Raw genomic sequence first — 20,114 nt, 5'->3', positions numbered from 1 at the left:
AACCACCAAGAGTAACAAGCAAATCCCACAGCGAAACACAATCACCAAGTGCTTCTAGATGCAAACACTCAAGCAATGCACTTGGATTCACTCCCAATCTCACAAAAGACGATGAATCAATGATAGAGATGAGTGAGAGAGCTTTGGCTTAGCTCACTAGGCTGCTATGTCAATGAAAATGGCCAAGAGAGTGAGCAAGACCTGGCCATAGGATTTAAATAGAAGCCCCCATGAAATAGAGCCATTGGGCTCTCTCTGCCTGCCTCCATGAGGCGACCGGATGCGCCGATCAAATTAACCGAATGCTCAGCCCCCTGTGTCCGGTAGCAGACCAAGCGCCATGTGTCTCCGCATTCAACCATAGCCACTTGATCCCAACGGCTAGTCAGCCACGCCCGTGAGTCAAAAGATGACCAAATGCACCGAAGCTACGACCTGACGCTGCGCCACTGCATCCGCTCACACGCCACCACCCTACCTTTGGGCCAAGACCTGACGCGCTGCACAAACGACCGAACGCTCCACCACTATGCGTCTGATCACTTCTAGAAAGCATCTAGAGAAGGAAAATCACGACCGGACGCGTCAGGTCAAGCGTGACCAGACGCAATGCTGAGTCCGATCCTCCCTAGCCAACTCCTTCGCCTTGCGTCACCATATGTCATCGTTGACTAGACTCAGAGGCTTCGCATCTAATCACTCCTCGCTCTGGCGTCCGGTCAACCGACCGAGACCAAGACACTCTGCCACGATGACCGGACTCACTAGGCCAGCGTCTAGTCACTGCGTGGCCAGAGTCCGATCGATCAAAAACTCCTTTTGATCTCCAACTTTTCCACCCTTGCTCAAATATGCCAACCACCAAGTGTATCATCTTGTGTACGTGTGTTAGTATATTTTCACAAATATTTTCAAGGGTGTTAGCACTCACTAGAATCTAAATGCATATGTAATGAGTTAGAACATCTAGTGGCACTTTAATAACTGCATTTCGATATGAGTTTCACCCCTTTTAATAGTACGACTATCTATCATAAATACGATCACACCCACTGGGTGTCTTGATCACTAAAAAATGGCCCTATTGATTTCACCTTTGCCTTGAACCCATTTTGTTTTTCTCTTTCTTCTTTTCCAAGTCTGACCACTTGATCATTACCATGGCCATCACCACCATCATGATCTTCACCATTAGCTCTACCACTTGGAATAGTGCTAACCTAACTCATGATCACTTAGAGCAAAGGATTAGCACTTAGGGTTTCATCAATTCACAGAAACCAAACTAGAGCTTTCAATCTCCCTTTTTTGGTAATTGATGACAACCCTTTCACAAAGATATGAATTGAAATTGATTTTGAATTCATGTTGCTTTCCCAAACATTTTCACCATGTGTAAATGATTTGGACAAGTTTCATGAACCCGAATTGGTAGTATTAGCTCCCCCTACATATATGCTAAGAGTTTGGATTGAAGCTTGCACATATGCATGGATTTTAGTTGTGGGAGAGTAATGTCTATCAAATAATGCTAAGGTGTAAGAGATGGACCTTTGAAGCGTGATACCAATTGGAGTGCACCAATAATACCATCCTTAGCACCATTGTTAGTTAGATACCACTTGGAATTATTTGCAAAACACAAACACTAGATACCTCGTGAGATCAACATTATATTCAAGACTCTAGTACCACTTAAAAACACACACAAGTAAGCAAGGTATATGTAACTATCATCCTATGCATGCTAGTTTTTCATTTCATCATTCAAACCTACAACTAGCATACACCACACAAGCAAGGAATTTTAATTTAAAACTTGTGCCATGCAATCAAACATATGAAATGCACATTCAAATGCATCAATCAAGTTTATGAGCTTGCTCCCCCTACTTGTGTGATCAAATTTTAATTTGATCCCCTTACTTTCATATTTCTCCCCCTATGTCAAAGTCCCCCTCCTTTGTCATCTTTGTGCACTATTTTTTCTCCTTTTGTCATCAATGACCACAAAGGTTCAATTTTAGATAGTTTAAGATTATCAATGTCAATCAATAGGGTGAGGATCATTTTCCTAAATTTAGTCCAATCTAGAATACTTGCCAAAAATATTTAACTCAGTTTGATCCAAGGACAAGCTTCTTCACACCTCGTTTCATGGGTTATCTTGACCATGTTGATTTAAACACTTATAGTTCATTTTTCTACATCAAACACTAGGTCCACAAGCCCACAAACATGTCATATGCTACCACTAGATCATATCAAGCATAGAAGCAATAGTGGTACCATATAAGCATCAAATTCATTTGATTTTCATAAATGAGCCTATTAAACATGAGGAATGACTAGATGCACTAAATATGTCCTTAACAAAGAATGTATGCCATGCCAATCAAGTTTTACCTTAGATTGCTCGAAGGATAGGCATGTCATATTAGTGGGGGTGCATCAACACATATTTGAGAAATTCAAGGTGACCTTTATCCAAAGATTTTGTGCACAACAATTACTGGTGGATATGTATTCGGATTCGATGGTTGATAGTGCAACACTATTTTGCTTTTTTGATGACCATGAAACAAGTGATCTTCCCAACAATTGACAAGTGCCCAAGGTGCTCTTCCTTTTAACCTTGCACCCCACATAATCGGAGTCGGAGTAACCAACTCAAAGTTTGCTCCTTTGGGATACCACAAACCAACATTTTGTGTATGCTTCAAGTACCCTAATATTCTCTTTGTAGCCTTCAAATGACTTTCTCTCGGTGAGGCTTGGAATTTTGCACACATGCACACACTAAATATGACATCTGGCCTTGATGCGGTCATATAGAGTAGGCTCCAATCATAAAGCGATACAACTTTTGATCCACCATGTTGACACTTGTATTACTATCCAAATTGCCATTTGTTCCCATGGGTGTACAAATTGCTTTGCTCTCATTCATGCCAAACTTCTTAAGCATGTATTTGATGTACTTGCCTTGACTCACATATGTACCATTCTTTAATTGCTTGATTTGAAGACCAAGAAAATAACTCAACTCTCCAATCCAACATCTCAAACTCATTAGCCATCATCTTTTCAAACTCTTCACAAAAGTCTTGATTGGTTGGTTCAAGTATGATGCCATCTACATAGATTTACAACACAAACAAGTCATTCACAATCTTCTTGGTGAAAAGAGTGGTGTCACCCTTGCCCATTATGAACCCTTTATAGAGTAGGAAGCCTCTCGATCTCTCATACCATGCTCTACGTGTTTGCTTCAATCCATACAATGTCTTCTTTAGCTTGAACACATGGTTGGGCTTCTTGTCATCTTCAAAACCGGAAGGTTGCTCAACATACACTTCTTCATTGATGTAACCATTGAGAAATGCACTCTTGACATCTATTTGATAGAGCTTAATGTTATGGGCACAAGCATAGGCTAGCAAGATTCTAATTGCTTCCAATCTAGCAACTGGGCATATATTTCTCCAAAGTCAAAACCTTTAACTTGAGTGTAACCTTGTGCTACCAATCTTGCTTTGTTCCTTACTACTATCCTATCTTGATCTTGCTTGTTTCTAAAGATCCATTTGTTTCAATCACATTGTGGTTCTTTGGTCTTTCAACTAATTCTCATACTTAATTTCTAGTGAAGTTATTCAATTCTTTATGCATAGCATTCACCCAATCCATATCCATCAATGCTTCTTCTATCTTATTTGGCTCAATGGATGACACAAATGAGAAGTGCTCACAAAATGAAGTCAATCTTGACCTTGTTTGTATAACTCTAGAAATATCTCCAATTATAGTGTCCAATGAATGATCTCTTGCAATATTGGTTGGTTGGAGTATTGGAACATTTTTGCTTGCACTTGCTTGCTCATTGGATTGATTCACTTAAGATGATGAACTAGCCACTTGATTTTTCACATTGTCATGAGTCACTTGTGCTTGCTTGATTAGTGTCAACTTGCACATTTGAGTTAGAGAGCACTTGCACTTGATTATCTTCTTCATCTATCACTTGCCTAAGCCTCAATTCACCAACATCCATGTTCTTTATGGCATTTGAAAGTTGAATGCATCTAACATCATCAAGATTCTCATTCTCATCTTAGGAACCCTTGTTTTCATCAAATTCAACATCATTAACTTCTTCAAGAGTGCCACTTGCCAAATTCTAAACTCTATATGCTTTGCTAGTGGTTGAGTATCCAAGTAAGAAGCCTTCATCACATTTCTTGTCAAACTTGCTCAATGTAGTGCCTTTCTTCAATATGTAGCATTTGCATCCAAATACCCGAAAAGATGCAATGTTGGGCTTTCTACCATTCAAGGTCTCATAAGATGTCTTTTGTTTCAAAAGGTGACAATATAAGCGGTTGCTACAATAGCAAGCCGTGTTGATTGCTTCGACCCAAAAAGATTGACTCATATTGTACTCACTAAGCATAGACCTTGCCATATCCATGAGTGTTCTATTCTTCCTCTCAATAAGGCTATTTGATTGTGGAGTGTACTTAGCTGAGAATTGATGTCTAATTCCAAAATCATCACATAACTCATCAATTCTTGTGTTCTTGAATTCACTACCATTGTCACTTCTAGCTCTCTTGATGGTTGTTTCAAACTTATTGTGTATGCCCTTGACAAATGATTTGAAAGTTGCAAATACACCACTCATGTCCAATAGAAAGAATACCCAAGTGTATCTAGTAAAGTCATCCACTATCACAAAGCCATATTTGTTTCCACTGATGCTAGTGTATTGTGTTGGCCCAAACAAGTCCATGTGCAATAACTCAAATGCTTTACTACTGCTCATCATGCTTTTCTTAGGATGGGTGTTTCCAACTTGATTTCTGGCTTGACAAGAGCTACAAAGCTTATCCTTCTCAAATACCACATCTTTCAAGCCTCTAAATAGATCATGTTTAACCAATCTATTCAATTATTTCATTCCAACATGACCAAACCTTCTATGCCATAACCAACCCATGGACTTAGTGAACAAGCATGTTGACAATTGAGTTTCACTAGCATTGAAATCAACCAAGTATAGATTCTCATATCTAAAACCTTTGAATATTAAATTAGAGCCATCTACACTTATGATCTCTACATCATCTACTCCACATATGCAATTAAATTCAAGATCACACAAATGAGTCACGGATAGAAAATTGAAGTTCAAGCTCTCAACTAGCAACACATTGGATATGCTCAAGTCATTGGATATCGCAATCTTACCAAGCCCTTTGACCTTGCTTTTGCCATTGTCATCAAATGTGATACTATCATAACTATTACTATCATTATTGTTGATTGAGGTGAACATTCTTACATCACCGATCATATATTGAGTGCACCCACTATCAAGAACACAATGCCTTCCTCCGGTTTTCTAACTGACCTACAAAAGAAGATCAATTCTTTTTAGGTACCCAAACTTGCTTGGGTGCTTGAAGGTTAGTCAATAAGCTCTTTGTTACCTAAATGACCTTCTTTGGACCCAACATGGATGTACCAAAAAACTTAGTCTTTTACACCATTGGCACCCTTAGTGAGCAAATAACAAGAATCAAACTTAATTGAGGATACAATAGCATTCTTGTTCTTGTTCTTACAATTATGCTCTTTGTGACCAACTTGCTTGCAAGTAGTGCAAAACCGACCATTGTTCTATACAAAGCTAGTCTTGTGAGGAGCAAAGGCCGCCTTACCTTTCTTGTGAGTATAGACCTAATCCCTCTTTATAGAGAAAAGCTCTTTGGCTACCTAAGCACCTAAACAAGCGGTCCTCACCACCATAGGCTTTGCCTAAGACGCGAGTGAGCTCATTTACCACCTTCTTGAGGGTCTAATTTTCAACAATTAGTGAGGCATAACAAGTGAAACCATCACTACTAGATGAGCTAGAAGTGGAAGTGCTACAAGAAGGGTTAGTGGAACAAAAAATGATAGGATTATAAAATGATTCTTCAATTATGTCACAAGTTAAGCCCACTTCACATGTTACAACATGCTTCTTCTCATTTTGCTCATTAAGAGGAATGAGCTTTTTCAAGCTTCTTGTGAGCCTTGCCAAGCTTCTCATGGTCTTCCTTTAGACTCTCATGAGATACATTGAGCTCATCAAAGGCTTGCTTAAGGGTTTTTAGTTCCTTACGCAAGCTTTTTGCATTCCCTTCTCTTAATGTCAAAACGTTCTTTAGCATCTTCTAACATGTCAAATAGTTCATCTTTAGTTGGTTCATCATCTTCATTTTAACTTTCATTTTTATCAAGTTCCTCATCACACTCATCATCAGATTGTACCTTAGTGGCCTTAGCCATGAAGCATGTCGATGGAGTATCGAAGTGGGAAGGCTTCTCATTGATGGCAATGCTTGCAAGAGCCTTCTTCTTGATGGTCTTGTCATCATCACTATCATCATCATCACTTGAGGAAGCATCACTATTCCAAGTGACCACATATGAACCACCCTTCCTCTTCTTTTTCTTGAAGGTCATCTTGTCCTTCTCTTTCTTTTCCTTCTTGTCCTTCTTCATGCTCTTCTTGTCATCATCATCATTGTCGCTATTGTATGGGCATTGAGCAACAAGATAATCCTTGCTACCACACTTGAAGCATCTTCTTGATTCTTCCTTGTTCTTGGATGATGACTTCTTCCTTCTTGCACCATAGCCCTTTTTCACCATGAACTTGCCAAATCTTTTCAAAAAAGAGCCATCTTCTCATCATCAAGTTCATCAAAGCTTGACCATTCATCTTCACTTGATGTTTCTTGCTTTGCCTTGTCCTTGGAGGAGTATGAAGCCTTGAATGCCACACTCTTCTTCTTGTCATCCTTCTTGTCATCTTTCATCTTATTATTCTTCTCTTCATTCTCATCATTATCTTTATATGTGTCATTGGTCATCACATCTCCCAACACTTGGCTTGGTGTCATGGTGTCCAAACCACTCCTCACTACAATAGTGACCAATGTGACAAATCTTGATGGTAAACATCTTAAGAACTTGTGGGAGAAGTCCTTGTCCTTCACCTCTTCTCCAAGTGCTTTGAGATCATTGACAAGCACTTGAAGTCTATGGAACATCTCCGGCACACTCTCATCTTCCTTCATCTTGAAGCTAGCAAACTTCTTCTTGAGGATGTATGTCTTGGCACCCTACACCGCTTGTGTGCCCTCAAATGATTCCTCCAACTTTTACCATAGGAGTGATAAGTTCTTGATGTATGATTTAGGTCCCTTTCAGTTACTTCCTTGGTCTTAAGTTCTCTTCGACATCTAATGGTATCTACCTCTTAGGAGAAGTACATTATATTCTAGACATCCTTTCCCATGCTACTTACACTTTTGATACTCCTATGGAGCTTGGTGTTCACGGCTACGACCCACTGATGGTGAACCACTAAATGACCCCACTCGCTATCGTCAACTAGATGGGAGCCTTTTCTATTTTAGGATCACTCGTCCTAACATTTCTCACTCTTTTCATATCCTGAGCCAGTTTATCTCGCCTCCTACCCAACTTCACTCTACTTACCTCCTTTGTGTAATGTGATACCATAGTGGTGAAAGGTCCTAATGGCTAGAGTGGGGGTGAATAGCCTATTAAAAAAATTCTACAACACTGCTTAAGCCGAGTGGTTAGACAAAGCCTCGTATCCACAATTCTAATTTCTATGATCTCTAATTCACAAAAGAGGCTATGTCACTACTCTCTAGGTTAGTGAGCTCTCAAAGACTAACTAAAGAGCTTCACTAACCACTAGACAAGACACAAACTAGCTTACAAAACTAATTACACTAAAGAGCTTAGCTACACTAGGAAAGTAAGTACAAAAGAGGTAGTGGTGTTTATACTGTCCGTGGCAAGAGATGATCAATCAATCACAATGAATACCAATGAAATTCCAGGAGACAAGATGACACAATGATTTTTTACCGAGTTTCACTTGCTTGCTGGCAAGTTAGTCCCTGTTGTGGTGACTCACTCACTTGGAGGTTCACGCGCTTATAGGCATTACACCCCTAACCCACAATCAGGTGCCACACAACCAACACAAGATGAGGATCCAAAAGCTATGAGCAATCCACTAGAATATTTTTGGCTCTTCGCCGGGGAAAGGTCAAGAACTCCTCACAATCACCACGATCGGAGCCGAAAACAAGCACCTTCCTCCGCTCGATGATCCTCACTGCACCAAGCCATCTAGGTGGTGGCAACCATCAAGAGTAACAAGCAAATCCCATAGCGAAACATAATCACCAAATGCCCTAGATGCAAACACTCAAGCAATACGCTTGGATTCACTCCTAGTCTTACAAAGATGATGAATCAATGATGAAGATGAGTGGGAGGGCTTTGGCTTAGCTCACTAGGTTGCTATGTCAATGAAAAATAGCCAAGAGAGTGAACAAAAACTGGCTATGGGGTTTAAATAGAAGTCCCCTATGAAAGGCTCGTTGGGCTCTCTCTACCTGCCTCAATGAGGCGATCCAGACAGCGTTAGGTCAAATTGACCAGACGCTCGGCCCCCTGTGTCCGATCATGGATCAAGCGCCATGCGTCCCAGCATTCAACCACAGTCGCTTGATCCCAATGGCTAGTCAGCCACGCCCGTGAGCCAAAAGACTGACCGGACACACCGAAACCATGACCTGACGCTGTGCCACTGCGTTCGCTCGCACGCTGCCGCCCTACCTTTGGGCCAAGACCTGACGCCTGCTACACAAATGACTAGACACTCCACCACTACATGTCTGATCACTTCCAAAGAGCATCCAGAGTGTTAAAACCAAAGCATAGATTTGGGGCTGAATTTTAGATTTCATTAGCCATGCCACACCTATGGCAGGTTGAGGATACATATAGGATAGCTTGCTTGAGCCTTAATAAAGCTACAACATATTCTAGAGATGCTAAAGTAGATGCTAGGGATAAAGATGAGGGCTGACACAGCCACCAACTACTCTAGATAAGTATCCTAAGTAGATAAGGACAAGACTTGTAGCTGTCATTCTCCCCCTAAGTCTTGTGTGGCACCTTCTGGGGAATTTGAACCATCCCAATCCTAGTGCGACGCTCCTGGAACTTGACCTGCCCAAGGGACTTGGTGAGAAGGTCGGCAAGCTGATCTTGGGTGTTGATGTAGCCGGCCTTGATGCTCCCCTCATCCAAGCAGCTCCTAATGAAGTGGTACTTGATTCAGATATGCTAGCTGCACTCATGGAAGACGGGGTTCTTCGCCAAGGCCAAGGCAGACTTACTATCCACCCTGAGCTCCACTGCTTCTGCGTCTCTGCCTAGGAGATCGCCTAGCAGCCGAGCCAACTAGAGAGCTTGAGTCGAAGTGGTTGTGGAAGCGATGTACTCTATCTCACAACTAGACAGAGCCACCACTTGCTGCTTGACCGATTGCCAGCTAATTAGACACGTGCCGAGGAAGAATAGCGTCCCACTGGTGCTCTTGCTTGTGTCAATGTCGCTGGTGAGGTCACTGTCGCTGTACCCGATGAAGTGCTCCGCACCGGGACACCTTGGGTAGTGCAAGCCATAGTCGGAAGTGCCTATCACGTAGTGGAGGATCCTCTTGATAGCCTACTCATGCTCCGTCGTCGATCGCTGCATGAACCGACTGACATAACCAACGGCGGACGTCAGGTCCGGCTGTGTGTGGATGAGGTAGCAAAGGCTGCCCATAATGCGCCAGTACTACATGGCGTCGACCTCCTTCGTTGTGCTATCACGGCTCAGTTTCAGCCTCTCCTCCATGGAAGTGTGTGCTGGGTTGCAGCCGGTGAGCCTGCCCAACTCGACGATACGCTTGGCGTAGACGGTCTGGCGAAGGGAGAAGGTGGAGCTATCCTGGTGGACCTCGATCCCTAGGTAGAAGGAGAGAAGGCCCAAGTCACTCATTTGGAAGGTCGCCTTCATTTCCTCCTTAAATGACTCCACCTCAGCCTCCTTGGTGTCGGTGATCACCAATTTGTCGACGTAGATGCCTACCAATAGGGCATTGACTCCCTTGCCCCGCCGGTAGACTGCAGCCTCGTGAGGACTTTGTTAGAACCCCATTTGCTTGAGAGTGGAGTCCAGCTTGGCATTCCAAGCTTGGGGTACCTGCCACAAGCCATAGAGGGTCCTTGCATAGGCAAAGAACCTTGTTCTCCCTATCGGGGATGACGAATCCCGATAGCTGGTAGACGTAGACCTCCTTCTTTAGGTCACCATTGAGGAAAGTGGACTTGACGTCCATGTGGTGCACACGCCAACCCTCCTGGGCCTGCCAGTATGAGGAGGAGACGGATGGACTCCATCCACGCAATGGGCGCAAAGGTGTCATCGAAGTCAACTCCCTCCTGCTGGACTGAACCCACACGCCACTAGACGCGCCTTGTGCTTGATCACCACCCCTGGCCTCATCCTTCTTGAGCTTGTAAACCCATTTAAGGGTGATGGCGTGGTGACCGGCAGGAAGATCCGCTAGCTCCCACGTCCGGTTCTGCTCGAGTGCATCCATCTCCTGCTGCATCGCAGTGCACCAAGCCGCGTCTCCCTCTACCTCAGTGAAGGAGCGGGGCTCACCGTCCTCATTCGCCAGGTGCAACTCCGCATTCAAAGTCGTGCACCGCCAGTCCAGGGATAGGCTGATCACCGAAGATGTTGTCCAAGGTGCGGTAGCCTAGAGGCTCATCGTCGTGGTAGGCATCGACGCGATCCTCGTCGTCGGACAACAGAGTGGCGAACTCCACCGTGCGCTGCTCGTCACGAACCAAGGCTATTGGTGCCGATCTCAGAGGTGTGGGCACCGATGTAGGAGATTGGGGAGCCAGTGTAGGAGAGCGGGGCGTAGCCGGTGGTACAGGTGGTGGAGGACTTGCTGGTGGTGTAGGCGGTGGAGTACTCGCTGAAGCCGATGGTGAGCCGGGTGTTGAGGTAGACGAGCTCGGTGAAGATGAGCTGCTAGCTCCCCTGGCTCCCTCGAAGTGGACATAGTCGACGATGAAGTCTTTGAGAGTCAAAGTCGAGCCATCGTCCATCGCCTTGTCCCAGGCCTAGCCTCGCCCTTTGTCGAACATGACGTCTTGGGAGATGCGAACACGCTGTGTTGTAGGGTCGAGGATGCGATAGGCCTTGATGCCCTCTGTGTAGCCGATGAAGACCCCTGGCATGCTCCGGTCGTCGAGCTTGCCAACATGGTTGAGCTCCTTGGTGAAGGTGAGACAACTGAAGATGCGGAGGTGGCTCACCACTGGCTTATGCCCATGCCAGGCCTTGTACGATGTTTTGCTATCAAGGGCCTTGGTGGGCAAGCGGTTGAGGAGATGGACGACAGTCATCATCGCCTCCCCCAAGTAGATTGCTGGCATCCCTCTATACTTGAGGAGGGCACGGGCGGTGGCCACCACCGTATGGTTGCAGCGCTCAACGATGCTATTTTGCTGCAGGGTGTACTATGCGGAGAAGTGGCGCTAGATCTCCTCGTCGGCACAGTACATTGCGAACTCAGCCGCTGTGAACTCGCCACCCTTGTCGGTGCATAGCACCCGAAGCTTGTGGCCGCACTCCTTCTCTGCAGTAGCTTGATGGCACTTGATGGCGTCTGCAGCCGCCGCCTTGGCGTTGAGCAAACCACCCACATGTAGCAAGACACGTCATCGACGAGGAGCAGGAAGAAACGCTAGCTTCCCGGTGTGGCCGGTGTCACGGGGCCGTAGAGGTCACCATGCACGAGCTCTAGCTTCTCCTTGGCGCGGAAGCTCACCTGGCGGGGGAAGGGGAGCTGCTGCTGCTTGGTGAGGACATAGGTGTCATAGAACTGCTCCACGTGCTCGACTCGCGGCATGCCCTGCACCATCTCCTTTTTGTCGAGATGCTTCAGGGCCTCGAAGTTGAGGTGGCCCAAGCACTCGTGCCACCTCCAGGAGTCGTCGTTGCGATGGGCTGCAAGACACACGGGCTACACCACCTGCTCATGGAGGACGTAAAGGCGGTTGGCGCCTCTGTTCACCTTGACGAGAAAGCGATGACGGCGATCCTAGATACGCAAGACCCCGTGCTCGATCTCCACGCGCGAGCCATTTCATCTAGTTGTCCCAGGCTGATGATGGAGTTCCTCAACACGGGGATGTAGTAGACACCGGTGAGCAGCCGGTGCTCGCCGGTCTTGGCGGTGAAGATGGCGGAGCCAACACCCTTGATTTCCACGGCGGAGGCATCCCCGAACTTGACGGAGCCTCGAACGCCGGAATCGAGCTCAAAAAAGAACTCCCGTCGCCCAGTCATGTGGTGGGTGGCGCCAGTGTCAAGGTACCACCCGTCGATCTTGTCGTCGTCGGACTCGTTGCTGAGGAAGACGTGAGCCCGCGGCTCATCGAGGTGGAGAGCGATGGCGGCCGGCGCAGGAGAGGAGTGCGGCTCAATGCTCCCATGTACGTAGAACAGAGCCAGCTCGTCACCCTCCTGCGCTTGCGCGACGTGTGCCTAACTACCGTGCTTCGCCTACCGGCAGTCCTTGGCCTAGTGGCTGGTCCTCCCATAATTGTTGCATGTGTCAGTCGCGGGTAGCCTTGCGATCGCCATCAACGCCGCCAAGAGCGCCACCACGCACCTTATCTCGCTTGCGCGGCCGATGCTTGTGGCTGCTCGATGAACTCAAAGCTGAAGAACCCGAGGCCTCCCCCTTCTTTCGCTCCCACTAGGTGAGCGAGCCACTGCTCCTTGGTGAAGAGAAGCTTGCCACCGATGGTGACCAACTCTGAGGGAGGTAGCTGCTCGTGGTTGTCAACGGCCTTGAGGTGACCCGTCACCTCCTCAATCGACAACTCAGAGAAGTCTAGCAACATCTCGATCACGATGGCGACCTGCGAGTACTTCTTGGGGATGACGCAGAGGAACTTCTCGACAACTCTCTCCTCGCCGATGTTGTTATCGCCGTACCGCGCCAATAGCTACATCATGGTGTTGAGGCGGAGAGCGAAGTCATTGACATCCTCACCTAGCTTGAAAGCCTAGGTTCTCCCACTCCTGACGCAGCTTCTGAAGCGTGGACCTACGGGCACGGGCGCTGCCGATGCGTGCTGCGGTGAAGGCATCCCAGGTGTCCTTGGCGGTCCGCTTGTTTGTGAGGGAGGAGTGCATCTCCATCGGAACAGCAGCAAGAAGCGCCTCTAGTGCCCGCCGATTCTCGTCGAAATTGGCGTCGCCATACCGTACCGCATCCCACATGCGTTGCGCCTGCATCTTCACCTTCATCACCATGGACCACTCGGCGTAGTTGGTCTTGGTGAGCATGGGCCATCTGCCACTGGTGTCCTTAACGACGGTCTGCACGACGAGAGGGGAGCAGGCCGGCCACGGCGACCACGACGCTGGTCCAAGGAAGGGGAGGCGCGCTGCCTATGAGGGCTCCGCGTGCTAGCGTCCTGTCTGCCTAGGTCCCACACCTCTTGCCGCTCCTCCTGCTCCAGCCAGGCGTTGGCGTCACATGCCACCCGCTCGTCCCGGTCGAAGTCGCGGCGTCGTCCGTCGAAGCGGCCCGTGTCGCGTCCGTGTCGGTTGTTGAAGTCGTCGCGGTAGCTAGCCTCACATCCATCGTGTCTGCCCAGGCCACCCGTGTCGGGCCAGGCCTGCTTGGAGTCCGCTCCGTGGTGTAGAGCCACATCCACCGCCACTCCTGCATTTGACGCCCTTGCCTAGGCGCCGTAGTCCTCCTGCTCACCCACGTCCACCTCCGCACGGAGCGCAGCCGCTGCTGCTGCAGCCTCCTGTGCCTCCGCTACTGCCTAGTCAGCGGCTTCAGCCGCACGCGCCGCAGCAAGCTCCGCCTAGGCAATGTGAGCCACCCGCTCCGCTGCTGCTGCACACTCGGCCGCCACCTCCTCACGCCTAGCTGCTGTAGCCGATGCAACACGTATGCTGGAGGTGGTGGAACGGTTGGAGGAAGAGGATGAGGAGTGGAGAGACATGGCGATGGATTAGGATGGGGTAAGGGTAGAACCCAAATGAACTTAGACTCTAGATACCATTTGCTAGAACCAAAACACAGGTTTGGGGCTGAATTTCAGATTTCATTACCATGCCACAACTATGGCAGGTTGGGGATACATATAGGATAGCTTACTTGAGCCTTAAGAAAGCTTGCTTGAGCCTTAAGAAAGCTACAACATATTCTAGAGATGATAAAGTAGATGCTAGGGATAAAGATAAGGGTTGACACAGCCACCAACTACTCTAGATAAGTATCCTAAGTAGATAAGGACAAGACTTATAGCTGTCACAGCGAAGGAAAATCACGACCGGACGTGTCAAATCCAAGCATGATCGGACGCAGTGCCTGAGTCCGATCCTCCCTGGCCAACTCCTTCACCTTGTGTCACCATACATCATCGTTGACTGGACCCAGAGGTTGCGCGTCCGATCACTCCTCGCGCTGGCGTCCGATCAACTGACCGAGACTGAGCCACTCTGCCACGATGACCGGAATCACCAGGCCAGCATCCGGTTACTACATGGCCAGAATCCGGTCGATCAAAAACTCCTCCTTTTGATCTCCAACTTTTCCACCCTTGCTCAAATATGCCAACCACCAAGTGTATCACCTTGTGTACGTGTGTTAGCATATTTTCACAAACATTTTCAAGGGTCTTAGCACTCACTAGAATCTAAATACATATGCAATGAGTTAGAACATCTAGTGGCACTTTAATAACCATATTTTGATATGAGTTTCACCCCTCTTAATAGTACAGTTATCTATCCTAAATGTGATCACACCCACTAGGTGTCTTGATCAACAAAACAAAATGGCCCTATTGATTTTACCTTTGCCTTGAGCCCATTTTATTTTTCTCTTTCTTCTTTTCCAAGCTCGAGCACTTGATCATCACCATGGCCATCACCACCATCATGATCTTCACCATTAGCTCCACCACTTGGAATAGTGCCTAACCTAATTCATGATCACTTAGAGTAAAGGATTAGCACCTAGGGTTTCATCAATTCACCAAAATCAAACTAGAGTTTTCAAGTGGAATTATCTCTCACCACTTTTTCTTCCCTTGCTCTAGCTCTCTCTAGCTCCAAGGATACTTCAAGGTGACCTAGGCTAGTGATCACTCTGGTTGTCGCTCACTCTTAGCTTATTTTGTTTTTGACTGCTTGGAAAACCAAAAAGTAGACGTTGTTTCCCGTTCAAGCTGAGGCTAAGATGAATGTGCAGAGGTGACATGGCTACTGATGGCTTCTTGAGGTTTCTGTTTGCCTGCTAATGCACCAACTCCTCTATGTTTTGATAGCACCGCTGCAATCAATATTGCTTGGGGTCTTATGAAGCATGATTAGGTTGTGACTCTCCACCATGTGCCTTCAGAGGTTCGGTTAGCTGATTTTTTTCATGAAGGCACAAATGAGATCGCATCATTTTTTACACTCCAAACTCAGTGTTGTTGATCCATCATGAGTTTGAGGGGGGGTGTTAGATGTATATGTGCACATGTATTTTCCCTCTAGTTGTGGGGATTTCTTGCATATCTAGCCTTTTGGGCCTATCAATATAATGAGTTACCATTACATCTGTAGTAGGCATGGTCCCTATAACTCGGCACTAGTAACATCTGATAGGATTATACTCTCCATATGTAGACTATACCAAAGAAAGTAAGAAACCATAAATTTTAGAACAAGTAATATCAATCACATAAAACTATAAAGTCAAAGGCCAATGAACAAGAGAATGCTTATTTAAAAGCTCATAGCTCATGAGGATTTATAGCAATAGCAAAGGAACTAAGAAGCCATTAAGGATAGAATGTGATATTAGTCACACAAAACTATAAAAATGAGAGGAGTAAAAACAAGAGAATGTTTGTTGAAAAGCTCACACCTCATGATTATCAGGTTTGTAGACCCGCAATAAGTTGTGTTTCCACCTAGGGCATGTGCAAATTATAAGAAACGGGTTTGGTGATAAAAGGATCACACAGTTGGATTGAGGAAGAAAAATATCTAAAATTTCAGAGTGCTCCATCATGATACTACCATAGTAGACCGAAATAGCCTCCTCATGCAACACTTCACAAGTAAGTTGCAAGCGGTGCAATATGTAAAATAAAAATACCACTGGTCACACATTAGTTACATAGCTTATAGTCTTACAATTAGCCACAACAAATCCATATAAACTCTTCAGAAAATTGATGGTTTGGAATGACACTTGTTCTTAAGGAGTCATAGTGTCATAGATGTAAAATGAGGGCGTCTCCATAAAGAAACATAAGCTGAGGCTCAGCCTCAGATTGTAAGTTAGAAGGAATTATTGTATGCCACCCCAGATTGTGCCATCACCAGCAACTTCACGCAAGCAAAAAATATATAATAGCTAGCATCTTATAACCATAACCTCTAGAAATGAGCATAGGACAAACTGACAAACAACAGAAGTCAAGGAATCCTAATGTAGTAGTGCCCAAATAAAATTGAACAACACAATCAAGAACAACAGAGATATGGAACGCAATGTAAAGGATAACCTAATAAGCAGCTACTCCCTCCATCCCTAAAAGGATGCAATTCTAGAATAGTGCTAAGTCAAACAATTTGAAATTTGACAAAATTTTGGTAAAAAGATACTAATATTTTCATACTAAATAAATATTATTAGATTCAACATAAAATATATTTTTATAGTAAACATATTTGGAGTCATACATGTTGATAATATTTCCTATAAGCTTAGTCAAGATAGTCTGACTTTGACCAGACTTAGAATTGCATCCTTTTTAGGACAACGGTAGTAGTTAACAAGAATGTGCAGTACAACCCCTCATTTTCATCTAAAAATATTGGTACATCAGCTAGGGGACATATAAATGTCAAGGTAAAGATTTTTAGAACTTTGAAATGGAAGCAGAATAGGAACAATCAAGCAACACATCACCAAAACAAGGACCAGTACCAGACATCAAGGTAAGGCTGCAACAAATGCAGTGTAAACCTATTCATAGGTAAATTAATAGAAGATCACACATCACCTCATGAGTGAGATTCATTACCTAAGGATACCAACTAAATTGGTTAATCGCACTAAAGCAGGGCTGTGATAGAAGCACCGACATGATAAACAAAAACACAATAAAAACCTATTAAAAAAAACACAACAAAACCTGCAAAGTGGGCACCATCAGGAATGATAACTATTCCTTCTTGCCACTGGCAACTGCATGTTCGAGGAAAAAAATTATATTAAAGCATTATACAACAATCTGTTGTAAACGTGAAAAGAAGATACTGAAAATAAATACAGGAGGCATGTGTTCAGCCGGCCAAGCAGAGGTGCAGAGGATTAAATGTTAGTTTAAATTTATTACCATTTTTCGTTGTCCAGAGGAATCCACATCTTTTTCTATGCATTTGATCTTTGGTCTTGAAGTAAATCAGCACAGCAGTTCAGTCCCTACTTCTGAAGCAGCTTTTTACAAAGGGAAAATTGGTTCTATACCATCGAAAGATCACGACATCCGAAAAATACCATCGAAAGTTTGCCGTTACGTAAAATACCATTGAAAGTAATAATCCGTTCCGAAATCTAGCATTCTGTTAACTGGTTGTCAACGGCGTCCACCTCATGCTCACTGCACTTCACTGAGAGAGGACGGTCCCACTCGTCATCCTCTTCCCACCCTCTCACCAATCCTCCTTGACATGCTGGCGGAGACGGGAGACCCACCAGGAGCAGCTCTACCCCTCTCTTCCATGTGAATGCGGTGACAGACAGGAGGAAAAGGAGCCGAGGGCGGCGACAGAGATAGAGGAAGTCGACGAGGAGCTCAGTCCGAGCTACTAGCTACGGCAATGACTGGCAGTTGGCCGGCAAGGCCCTGCGGGAGCTGCTGCACGCGGTGCAGTACCGCTCCACCGCCGAGTGCCTGCGCCAGAGCGTCAAGCCATCGCTGCCTCTCTTCTAGGGCCTCGGCCCGCACACCCAGCGCTCGGTACGGGAGCTCAACGAGATCGCGCCCTGGCGCGGGTCAGGGAGGCGCTTGACCTGGCCCGCCGCGCCGACGCGTCCCCACGCTGGAACATCACCGCGCTGGGCAGCTATCGCGCCGGATGGAGTCGGCCGACTGCGACATCGATATCAAGCGCTGGCTAGAGCACCACGCTCCCGCGCACGTCATCGGCGGCGTGCGCAGGCTCTGTGATGAGGCCGACGCGCACATCGACTGCGTCGAGGAGATGGAGGCGCCGCTCGCCAAGGCCGCCGGAGTCCACCAGCCCGTGCGTGAGCTCCTCGAGATGTGCCACGGTGACGTGGACCTGCCTGTTGAACGACATGTACACCACTGACCCGAACCGCCTGCTCGTCGAGCCACGCGAGGCACCTTTCAGGGTCCTCGCCCTTGTCGCCGCCGCCTTTCGGCGAACTCGCCGGTGTCGAGGAACAGCGGGCCAACTAGCTAGGCGCAGGAGAGGTAGAATGACTCGAGGTCGTCGAACAAGAACCGTGTCACCGAGACCTCGTCCACGGTGAGCGTGATGCTCTCCGGAAACCCTAGGACGCGGAAGGGGGCGCCATCCTGGATGCTCTCGGCCGGGGGCGGCCTGCAGGTCGCGAGGGAGAAGCAGAGCGCCAGGGAGAAGGCGAACAGCAGCGCGAGCAACGGCGCTGAGGAGGGAGGCCAGGTTCCCCGCGAAGGGACCCCGTAGCAGTGTCATGGCGTGTAGGAACGCCGGGAAGAGCAAGTGGCTCTGGGTTGCTGGGGAACGGGAGCATCATGAGGCCGACGTATGCCGGGAGGCGACGCAAGCACAAATGCGAGGTTGCCTGAGGTTGTGACCACCGTGACGCGGAGTTCACTGGAGCTATCTCAAAACGTGACGGAATGGTATTTTTCAAAAACGGTTCATTCTTTTAGTGCTATTTCACGCATGGACAGATTTTCGATGGTATTTTCCGGTTACCGCAATCTTTCGGTGCTATAGAACTAATTTTCCCTTTTACAAACAGCATCATTCGACAGCACAGTGAATCAGTATTTGTGGAAATCTAAGTACAGAAACTTCTCAGCAAGAAAAGACTGAATAGAGCTTACATTATTTCTCTCTCTCCCAAGACAAGGGTACATTTGGATCCCTTGCCCTTGCCCAGCTTCATCCAGCCTTGCCGAGCAAGGTAATGTGTTCGGTTGCAGCAGAGCTTACATTATTTCTCTCTCTCCAGTGACAAGGGTACATTTGGATCCCTTGCCCTTGCCCAGCTTCATCCAGCGTTGCCGAGCAAGGTAATGTGTTTGCTTGCAGCAGTAAAAATCTTACTTTGCTAGGCAAACTTGCTTGCATCGGCAAGAAATTCCTTGCTGAACCAAGTGGCCAATCTAGCTCTCCTGCTGAGTGATAGCTTGCCTATTCGAGTATTGCTGACCCATGGATCCTGCTGGATGCAGACACATTATCACACTCAAGGATCTTTGATGCATGCATGCATACCTTGCTACAGGTAAAAAGACCATCCACCAGACTTGGCCTAGCCTTGCTTAGCATGGTTAGCTTTATCTTGCTCAGCTAGCCCTCCCCTAGCACAAGAACCAAAAGCCTTGTTTCCATCCACAACTGTCTCCCTGGTTCTCAATTTTGGTGCTACATCTGAATACAAGAAGCAAAGCAGGTCAATGAATACAGTAAGATCTGATCACCTTACGTACACAAAGAAAAGAGTTCAGGTGACATGCACGCAAAGACGAGACATATAGATGAGATCCTGAATTCTTCATGACTGGGTAATTTCTAATAATAACAGATATGATTGCTAGCTTTGAGTTTACCGGATGAAATTCCACATCAAGCATTGGACACTTATTAGACTAGTAGGCCTAGGCGACCAGCCAAGTACTTCCGAGGCAACCGTGTAAACTAGAGCCACGAATGATGCTCCTCATCGCTAATACACCACCACCACAACGGTTGCTAAAATGAAGTACTCACGTCGAAACATTTTAGGAAACACAAGCCCGCGCAAAAGCATTTTATCAAACACGTCGCGGGCAGGGGCGCAGCCGGCGCTAATGAAACAGACAGTACTGTCATATGACTATATGAGGAGG

The 20,114-nt window shown here is 46.5% G+C and overlaps 1 protein-coding gene across 1 annotated transcript; it reads right to left on the bottom strand.

Moving 5' to 3' along the window:
• Window positions 1-12,021: 12,021 nt before the first annotated feature.
• On the bottom strand, window positions 12,022-13,308 carry LOC136460546 (uncharacterized). Its single transcript, XM_066460204.1, has 3 exons — window positions 13,018-13,308; window positions 12,636-12,965; window positions 12,022-12,477 (listed from the first exon to the last, which is right to left on the bottom strand). The coding sequence occupies exons 1-3, from the start codon at window positions 13,306-13,308 to the stop codon at window positions 12,022-12,024; spliced, it is 1,077 nt and encodes a 358-aa protein (XP_066316301.1).
• Between the last annotated feature and the right edge of the window lie 6,806 nt (window positions 13,309-20,114).

The sequence above is a fragment of the Miscanthus floridulus genome, chromosome 1 (assembly GCF_019320115.1).
Source record: "Miscanthus floridulus cultivar M001 chromosome 1, ASM1932011v1, whole genome shotgun sequence".
NCBI classification, from domain to species: domain Eukaryota; kingdom Viridiplantae; phylum Streptophyta; class Magnoliopsida; order Poales; family Poaceae; genus Miscanthus; species Miscanthus floridulus.
This window is presented reverse-complemented; position numbering and strand designations above follow the sequence as displayed.